General features: G+C 57.5%; 1 protein-coding gene across 1 annotated transcript; it reads left to right on the top strand.

Moving 5' to 3' along the window:
• Positions 1–1,190: 1,190 nt before the first annotated feature.
• VOLCADRAFT_43395 (uncharacterized protein) lies at positions 1,191–4,775 on the top strand (the record flags this gene model as incomplete). Its single annotated transcript, XM_002947635.1, has 6 exons — positions 1,191–1,271; positions 1,442–1,613; positions 2,092–2,222; positions 2,815–2,847; positions 4,247–4,341; positions 4,583–4,775. Coding segments are annotated over 6 exons (705 nt in total), but the record flags the coding sequence as incomplete, so codon positions are not given.
• Positions 4,776–10,276: the final 5,501 nt, after the last annotated feature.

Consider the following 10,276-nt stretch of genomic DNA (forward strand, 5'->3'; position numbering starts at 1 on the left):
GAAGTATGGCTATTGACTTATGGGTTTCGTCGGCAGCAGGGCTGCAATGAGGTGAGCTGAACTAACTGCCCACAAAGCCAGGCGCGCTGGCAGCTGTGCAAAGATCCGTGACGAGGTCCCTTGACGAACAGTACGGCGTCCTGTCGCGGCGTTTCGCGTTCGATGCATGGAGTTACTTGGCATTCTCATAGTCGATACGGAAAGCGTCCCATGACCATGTGATGCAGGCTTTGAGCAGCATGCTTTTGGCATGTGAATATGAGCTCCTCCTTAGGCTACCCATCTCGTTACATCGAGACGCTGTTCCGCTCTGTCTCTCCAAACAAGCTTGATTTGCAAACCGTACTTTCCAACATAACTTCGGCCACAGCGGCAGCATCAGCCGGACCCCTCGACCACTTCTATGCGCGTATTGGTGCTCTGAATGGCCCATTTTTTCCCGCTGGATGGGGTAATCTCAGTGTCGTCAATTATGAGGAGGACCTTCGGCATCTCATCGCGGGACCACCTTCAAATATCAAGGTACATCTCGGCCTTTCAACGACAGGGATTTCTCAGGTAGTACAACAGAGGAAATTCTAATTAATCCATAATTTGTCGATATGATCTGCAGCTGTCGTGGCGGCTGGTGGAACGGGGAAGACGCAATGGGATGGACTATCTGCTCTACGAGGGCACGTTCAGGTTCGTGGGACATTGAAAGCTGACAGCGCTAACCAGACACTTAGAGCAGAACCTTCTGAAGTTTCACATGCCTATGCATGGCATGTGGTGGAGCCTGTGCCTGCGAGAACGTTTACGCATGGTGCGGTCCCAAAGGGGACTGGCCTCCGCCCACCGCTTCCCATAGCAACGAGGGTAGGCTGCGCTCTTTTCCTACCCTTTCCCCCTTCCCCCTACTCCTTTCCCCCTTCCACCAATGTAGGACACCGTGCTTGCAGCGCGTCTTCGACGCCCTTCCACCAGAGAGCCGCACCGGGCGCGTGCAGCTGCTCATGCCAGCTCGCCTCAAGCCCTTTGAGCCCAGCTCAGAAACCGCCTTCCCAAGTAATAGCTTTAGCTCAAGCTCGCTCCAGCGACCACATCTCGCGCAGGAAAACGCACCGGGCGTCAGCAGCGCAGATTCAGGCAGGGTAGACCTGCACCGGCTTCATCGCAGCGGCCCTGTCATCAGGCCCCTGGACGCCCCCGCCTGTGTGGTGCACTTGGCGGCCACTGGGGACCAGACCTTTGGACGGCGGCTCCGTCTAGGGTTCCCGCTTCTGAAAGACGTGGGTAGGGCCGGCATGATCTGGGGGCGCGGGCCCGGGCCCCGCAGCTTGCCCAGCACACCGCTGCTTGCAAATTTGTCATACACCAGCCATCGCCTCGTCCTTACATTCGGCCCCTTATGCTGCACCCTCCTCCTCGCGCACGCCTCTCGCCGGCCGTTGTGTGACAGAACGTGTGTTCGCTGGTGCTTGAGAGCCCTTTTTACGGCGCCCGCCGACCAGCCGCGCAGCGCGGCTCCAAATTGCTGCGTGTGTCTGACCTGCTGACTCTGGGCTGGGCCACTATTGCTGAGAGCATCAATCTGCTGCACTGGCTGCGAGAGGAGGGATACGGGGCACTGGGTGAGCGGCTGCAGTTCGGGAAAGGATTGTTGAGATTGTTTGGGAACAGGTGACGAGAGTAGTATAGAAGGCAAGGGGTCGGACTTAGGAAGGCTGCACTCGCCGACGCCCGTAAGGCAAGGCGCACAGGCGCACGGAGAGGGATCCGAAACCGATATCAATCCCCGCGGTTTTGGTTCCCGGTCGTCGTGCTGATGCTCTCCAACACTTGGCAATCTTCCTCCGATTTGACATTGCCGCTGCTGCTGCGGCTGCTGCCGATGATGTTATGACGATGACGAAAGCGTTAGTATGATCCTAATGTTGATCATGCTGCTGCTGCTGTTGCTGATTATGATGATAGTTTATGATGATCATGATCCTGGTGGTGAGAATGATGTTTATATGATGATGACCATGATATAGACAATGCTCATGGGGATCACGATACTGATGATAATCCTGATGATCATGATGATGTTGCTTTCGTTTCCCCCAGGCATGTGCGGTCTGTCTATGGGCGGAGTGCACGCCAGCATGACGGCGGGGCTGTTCCCCGGGGATGTGGCGGTCACACCGCTGCTGGCGCCTCGGTCCGCGGCGGTGGCCTACTGCGACGGAGCCATGCGGGTGGGTGGCTGAGTGGTGTGGACGACAGGGGCGGGACAGCTGCTGGGGGCTTTGATTAGGCGAGGGTGGCGACCCCGGGATCAGGGTTTGAGCTGCCAGGGGGCCCTGCCAAGCAGGTAGGTGAGCAGGTAGGTGCACAGAGTGTAGTGTATTTTGTCCTTATTTCGGTATTGGGCCTTATGAGGGCAAACCTACGAGGTGCTGTCACTTACTGGTTTCCATGGAATCGCAGCCGCAGCCGCAGCCGCTCCGCCGGTGTTGAGTGGATGGCCGTGGTGGCAACTACCTCGTTTTCGGCCTTCAACAGGGGCCGCAGCGGGTTCTCAGCATTACCTCACCATTGCGGGGCCTGAACCGGGGGATGCGGATGATGCGGGTGTGGGTACGGGTGCGGGTTCCCTTCCTTTGTGGGGTCTGAACTTAATTAGGAAGTCTGGAAGTCGGTCATAGGCTGCTGTCGCGGTTGCTGTCGCTGTCCCTGCTGCTGCTGCTGTAGTCACAGCTGGCAGATTCGGTCCCCGGTGCCCCTAGCCCGACCGCGTTTAAATCCAATCCCCCCAACCGGCATATAACTCCCCACCCAACCCGGCAGGCCGCCATGGCCTGGGAGCCCCTGTTGAAGGAGGTGGACGAAAACAACAACCGCATCACACAGGTACGGCGGCGCGGCAGAGATCAAGCCCGTGGTGGTGCACCCTTTGTACCCGCGTTCGTGGACATGTGGAGTTTAAATGGATTGGGATTATGACATCGATGAAGCTTTAGCTTACACATGGCTCTTGTCACATGTTACATGGCTCGACTTCTCTAAGTGCTCGACTTGGGAATCCCGCGGCTTCGCCTCGGGATGCGCTTTTCGTAAGCGATGCTGTGGCGTCTTCCGTTGTCTTTAAACATTACGGACGCTAAAGGCATTCTATGTGCGGGTGGGGCTGCGCGGGCACGGGGTCCAGATGGTGATGGCCGCCGGCCGTGCAGTGCATATTGCGGTCCCGCTGGCAGGGGCAGCAGCCGCGGCGGCGGGTGGCGGCAGCGGGGCTTCTTGTACGGCGAGTGGTCCAGCCCCGGCGGTGGCCCTCATGCGGGAAGCCACCTATGCACTCTCTGACTTGGAGGTGCGCGGGGAAAAGCGCCACTTGGACTCGGGAGCGGAAGAAGCCGCGGCTGCCGCCGCCGCCGCTGCCGCCGCGTTAACCAGGGCAAGGTCTGAACCTGGCTTGGAGCCTGCGGCCGCGGCCGCGGCTGCAGCGGCGGCTGCCGGCGGCGGCGGAGGAGGTTCTTGTGGGACCGCGGACGGAGCCGCAACAACCTCTGGGGCGCGGGAAGCTGTCGGGCCGCAGGCTGTGGTGCCGGCCAACGGCGCGGGTGGGAGCGGGAGGGGGGCCTCGGGAGTCAGCGTGTTCCGCGGCCTGCAGTTCGTCAGCGTCATGGACGTGCAGGGCGGCTTGGCGCGGGCGTTCCTGTCGGGCGGCATCGGCAGACGCGGCGATGACGGCGCGCCCGCGTCTGCGGCGCAACAACAACAACAACAACAACAACATAACACTTTGAGTGCCGTTGCACCAGAATGCTCGGCTGTGGGGCGTGGTCGTCAACAGCCCGCGGATGACTACGCGGGGCCCTTCTCCGGCCTCATTCAGCGGCACCCAATGCAGCGGGATAGCACCACGGCCGTCAACGCACACGACGGACATCACCGTCAGCACCAGCTCCAGGAGCCGGGACAGTGTAACCAGCAGCACCGGCCACAAGGGACCTCAGTTGCCCTGGCCGCGGCGGCAGCTCCGTCAGCAGGGTGCCACCGGCCACACCCTTCCCCTCACCAGCCTGACATGCCCTTCCCGCAGTCACCGCAGCAGCAGCAGCAGCAGCAGTCCCCGAAGGACATGGCGCCAGGGGTCACAGCCACCGCCCCTGCTGCCGCCGCCACCGCCACTGCTGCTGCTGCCGGAGGCGGTAGCAATGGCGGCGGCACGGCGATAGGTCGGCGGCTGCTTGGCGATCTGGGTCGCGCTGTGAAGCAGCTGAGAGCGGGTGATCGCCGGCTGGACCGACCGGAGACGGTGTTGCGGCTGAAGCAGGTGCTGGAGACGTACACGGACATCACCAGGTACCCCCGGTGAGTGAGTGAGTGAGTGAGCGGTTGGAACGCATCCAAAAAACGCGAATGCGCTTTGTGGGTGAACGGGTAGGCAGGGTGCATGGTTGGCCAATTGCGATGCACAATCCCCGGGGACCGATCCACTAGTCACATCCAAAACCTGATCATGTAATAAGTTTTTGGATCGACCCGTCACTTGACAATCGTCCCCTTGTCGCCCATGGTCCACCCATGTCCTTCCTCTTGGAACGCCGCACAGCCCTAGGCGCACCGATGCAGCGGTCATTGTAGCTGCCCGGGACGACGCTTACGTGAGCTGCGAGAGTGTTCAGCAGTTGCACCGCTACTGGCAGGGCAGCGAGCTGAGGATGGTGACGGGCGGCCACGTCAGTGCCTTTTTGATGCACCAGGGGGTCTTCAGGGAGGCGATCAGGGAGTCCTTGGTGAGGGTCGCCAGGCCGCCGCCGCCGCCCCCGCCACCGCAGGCGTAGCCTTAGCCGTGACCCACCATCGTCCGCCACTGCTGCACAGCTGCCGCAGTTTGTATCTGCAGCCACTTCACCCACATCCATGTCCGCGCACCGGCTCTCCTGACATACACGGTATGAAGCTGGACCCCTTCTGGCTGCTGGCCGCTGCGAGCAGAGCCTCCAGGTTTTCGCCTCCAGATGGCTCTGTTTTGTCTCTCGTGGGCGGGTTATTGAGCCCACAGACAATGATGGCTTAGTTGGGGCTGCAGCAGCAACAAAAAGGGGGCGCCAAACTACCGTATGGATGGATGCATAGCGTGCTGGTGCGCTATGCAGACACATGTCGTTTTTTTGGCTTATAAACAACAATTTGTGTACTGCGACACCTTTTTTGTACAGGTGTAACCAGGCTACGGCAGCTGGCTATGTTGTAGGTGTAGCAATTCGCCGGCACGTACTCTCACGTGCTAGGGTGGAATAATGTGTGCACGATGACTGTGGCTTACATCCTTATAGTTTTAGTACTCGGCTTCTTCCCCCTGTTGGGCGCTCAGGACGGAGAGAGATGCTGCATTGTGTGAGAGGTTGTAAAGCAGAGTGGAGAGTTGTCTGTGGCGCTTTCTTCTCTTTTTACAGCTCCCCCTTGGAAGTAATGGATGTTGGAGGAAGTCATCCTGTCGTCCAGCACCGACAGGGCATGCTTCAGTGGGCGTGTGCTGGGGTGCCGGGTTGGGCGGTAGTGAATCAAATGGTGGGCTTAGGTGAGCAGCTAAGCAGGGAGCGGTCCGAGGCCGCTGGCGGTTTGCTGCTGGCGGTTTGCGATTTGCGTTGGTGGTTGGTAATATGCATATGCTGGAGCTGCTGAAATGAAACCAGCGGACGATTGGGCTTACATCTCAAGACGGATTGCAATGTATTGGACCGGATGTATGGATATGGAGGGTTGGATAATGGGAGGGAGGGATGTGGCATGCGTGGTGGGGAGGTTATATGTGTGTGTGTGTTTAGGTCTGCACCATCACTGACGTACATATTGCTGCCAAATACCAAATGGTGGTTGGGTCCAGTGGGGACGGACGAGGTGAGCTGGGCCTGAGACATGGAGCGGACGTTCTTGTCACCGTTGTGATCGGGAGAAGAGATGCGCAATGTCACTACATGCATTATCGGGGTACTGAAATGGCGGCAGCTAGGCAAGGTAGGGTCTTCTTTTGAGCCGCGTTTAGTAAATCAGAGACGAAGCGAAGCAAGTCGAAGGAGGCCTTGTAACTGCGCGAGAAAGTGGTAATGGTGAATTGTGAGACAGTCACACCATGGCCATATAAAGAATCCTCCATAGCCACGTAACCGTGTAACAATAGAAATGATGTCATGGGTTATACACAGGCGTGTAATTTATGATCTGGTCCACCGGACGACATGCGGCGCTGTTAGCCCGCCTTAATGTCGACGGGGTACAATCAGCTCCTGGAGAGGTGATGTACGAGGGCACTGCACTGCACAGTACATTGGGACCGTAAATGCCTTTGGCTTTGGAACAGGAAGCAGCCTACCCATCCAACCATCTAGCCAACCAGCATTTGCCTTTAACCAGTACTTTGGGGGGAATGTCACACTACGCCTTTTGCACGTTGTCTCACAATTGAACGATGAAGGACAGGACTCAACCACAGTCGAGTCCCCGACAGAAAATCACACATCAGGCCCAAATCAAGGACCGGGTCATCTACAGAATGATTGTTGATTTTTGGGTTACGTGCTTTCACTGCATTAGGCTGATAGTTGAGGACAATCTGCTTTGCGTGGATCGGTTCACAGACGCAGGTGATCGGTGATTCACCCCTGGGTGATTTTTCAGACACAGCTTGGTGGGAAGGCGGTCCCGTGTGTATTTGGCCGCACTTCTTCACAACGAGGCAACACTAAAATGCCGGTATTTGTAGGCATGAGTTTGTCATTCATAGGGGAGCCATATTTGAAAAATCCCCCTGTTGGCATCAGTGCTAGCCTGGTCTTAATCGTATCCGAGCTTGCTGGGGTGTTGTGCGTGCCGATACGGACCACTTGATATTCCATTACAGGCCTGTGTCTATTCACAGCGACAGGCGATGTGCCCTTTGGCTCGGTTTCTTGCCTTACGGTATAGAAACTCGGTAGCCCGCAATAACAATAACAACAACAACAACAACTGGCTGGTGTGAGTGAGTAAGGCGCGCGTGTAGGAACAGACGAACGTAGCCGCACGCCGGCCCCTGCGCTGTGTTTCGGCCCGGTCCGGTCCGGGCCCAGGACGAGGCGCCCACAGTGGCGCCCACGGGGCGCCCCATCAACAGCAACAACAACAACACAACAACAACAACGACAGTTATCGATAGGAGCAAGTGATCAACAGCATTTATGCGTATGTCTCATGCTATGTACGGCCGGAAAAAAAGCAAAGCTGCATAGGCTGCGCGCGTACGAGAGTGTACCATCACTGCGCCGTACGGGCGAAATGATATCGGAGCACCTACACAGCGTTCCCCCGCACACCCTGTACATCTACGTTACCCGCCACTGGACAACTCGACAGCAAACGCACATCGGGATTGCATCTCATCTTGGGCTACGGATCGAGCGGCTCAAAGCACAATTTCTTCTACGACATTCCCTTTATCCCCCTCCTTACGAATCGCGTTGCCTCGGACCTCCTAAGACTTACAGGCTCCCCATGAACTCACAAAATCCAGGCACGGAACCCCGGCCTCCCCCTCGGAGCGCTCTCACTCCAAAGACCCACCCTTTGTGATAGCTATATTTGATTTATACGCAGTCCACGCACGCCTGGCTTACCTCGTCCTCCCGAACCAAAAAACCTGACGGCCTTGCGAAGTATTGGGAGCCAATCGACCGTCGGCTATGTATCGTAAGAAGAACCCGACCGATCATCGACATGCTATTGACACTGCGGTCTCAGCAGCTATTGCGAACAACAACCTAACTGACAAAACAACTGTGCTTCCTGCAACTTTGCTATATGTATATGTATACTGATGCTGATGCTCACACTGCCCCAAAGCTGCCGCCGTCCATCCATGCTTCTTTCCAGCCAACATGCCAGCTGATACGGTAATCTCAGCCATCCTATTCATCCATCGGTCAGCCCCTTTATGCCATCCTGCCAGCCCAGCCCAGTTGGCCAATCTGCCAGTTCACTGGCCACCCAGAACTGTATTACTGCTATTGCAGCTGTGCACCGGGCAGTTAGCGGTTAGTCATCCGCAGAGCAGTTGCAGCCACCAAGCTAGCCAACCTGGCGTTTATAGCCCCCAACCGTAGGGCGCTAATGGGCTCCTGCTATTATTGCTTCTACCTGCTGCGCGCCAGCAGTTCGCACAATTGTATAGCGGGTCCGGCCAACCACTTGCGGTTCTGGACCAGGTCCTCGTTCAGCTGGGTGACGAACTGGCTGCCGAGGAGGTCTGGGAAGTCGCCGGCCCACGTCTGAAAGAGAGGAGCGAGAGGGGTGGGTGGGTGCACCCACCCGGGTATATAGCAACTCAACAGGGTATATAGCAACGGATGGTGGGCGGGCGCGAGCACTTGGGACCGCTGCTGCGAAGACTGGTGGATGATGCACCGATGGGGGGGAGGGCGGCAGCGGCAGGAGCGGCACACAGCCGGTACCTTCCACCACCGGTACGCCTTCCACCGACCCCCTCTTTCCGCGGCTCAACGGTAGGGCAGGGAAGCGCGGCCACTCAGGCGGCCCACAGCGCTCAGCATCACCCAGCATCAACCCCACCCCGCTGCAGCCACTCCGCTGCCGGCCAACATACCCCCCCCCACACACACACACATACATACATACACACACAATCCCAATGCATGTATCGCACACATACATACACACAAACCACCTCTCGCTGCACGCTTGGTCCCCGGCATCGTGTCTTGATCGGTTGTTTTACAAATTACAAAGACAACGCCGCTTTCATCAGCCCCACAACATCCCTAGCCCCCCGTCTCCCGCTCCCACTCCCGCGCTCAGACCCACTTACCGTAATCCTATTGGCTTGCTCCTCAGAGACCACGAACTTCGTCAGGTCCCCGATGGCGCCACCCAGTCCGTAGCTTGGCGGAGAGCCCTCATCACTGCCCTTGCCGGCGTTGTAGCGGGTTAGCAGGCCGGAAATGTTGGCCATCACGAACTCCCAGGTGGCCATGAGAGCAGCACCGCCGCGACTGCCCACCTGCCGTTAAAGACACACACACATACACACACATACATGCATACACACACACACACACAGGGGAATAAAGGCACATGTAGGTGTACTCACTGCGCAATTGATTGAAATACATGGATAAGCTCAGACGGGGTTTGGGATTTGGAAGGGTCCGCCAGTTGCGAGATTGCTATCGGATTGTTCGTCTCTTGACAGTCTCCCCGTTGTCCGGCTCTTCGGGATCTGTTTCCCCTGCTTTGTCTACCTTCCACTAACGTTATCGTGTTGACTGATGAACTGCACAAACACATACACACACATATACACTCAGTTTTGCTTAAAAGCGTTAAGGACGCAAACCCATGCACGCGGAAGTGTCTGATCCGGACACCCCCCACCCCCCAACCAGCGCCTTGCGCAGCAACCTCGCATGAGTCATGCACTATGGCCAACCAGAGAACCCCCGTGCTGTGTCAACTGCCCTCATATACCCTCCTGCCGAACACTGCTTCCCCCCGGCCGTAGTCCGCCCTTTTCCGACCCACCTGCCGCAATATGGTTGCAATATCCTTCAGCGGCAGTCCTTCCTGGAGAGACAGGTTTAATGTGAGGGCCAGCTGGTCGCCCGGTCGGGCCTGGGCCAGGGCGTACAATACACGGGCCTGCTCCGAGGCGTCGTCCCGTAACTGCCACAATCAGAGAGAAGAAGGGCAACGTCGGACGACACGAGGGGGCGGGCGGGCGGGTCTGGGGTTTCCATGGACAGGCCATACACGTATACACACACACACACACACACACGCGGACACACACACACACACGGACACACACACACACACGGACACACACACACACACACACAGACACACACGGACACACACACGTATACACACACACGGACACACACAGACACAGACACACACACAGACACACACACACACAGACACACACACACACACACAGACACACACACACAGACACACACACAGACACACACACAGACACACACAAGTTCCTCAGTCCTTTAAAATTACACACTCACACGCACGCGTACATAAAGCGCCCGCATTGACGCCTGATCGACACAGCCCCGAAATCAGCAACATTCCCACCTCACCACTCTGCCACCATTAGCACCAGCAACCAGATGTGCCCCGGCCAATCATCCCACATAACATTTACGGTAGGCTTCAGAAAAGAAGGGGAAGACCCGGGCTGCCGCGTGACTCCTTGAAGAGGCGCTTTCGTAAGACGCCAGCAGCCATGGGTCCCCAA

The sequence above is a fragment of the Volvox carteri genome (genome assembly GCF_000143455.1).
Source record: "Volvox carteri f. nagariensis unplaced genomic scaffold VOLCAscaffold_7, whole genome shotgun sequence".
NCBI classification, from domain to species: Eukaryota; Viridiplantae; Chlorophyta; class Chlorophyceae; order Chlamydomonadales; family Volvocaceae; genus Volvox; species Volvox carteri.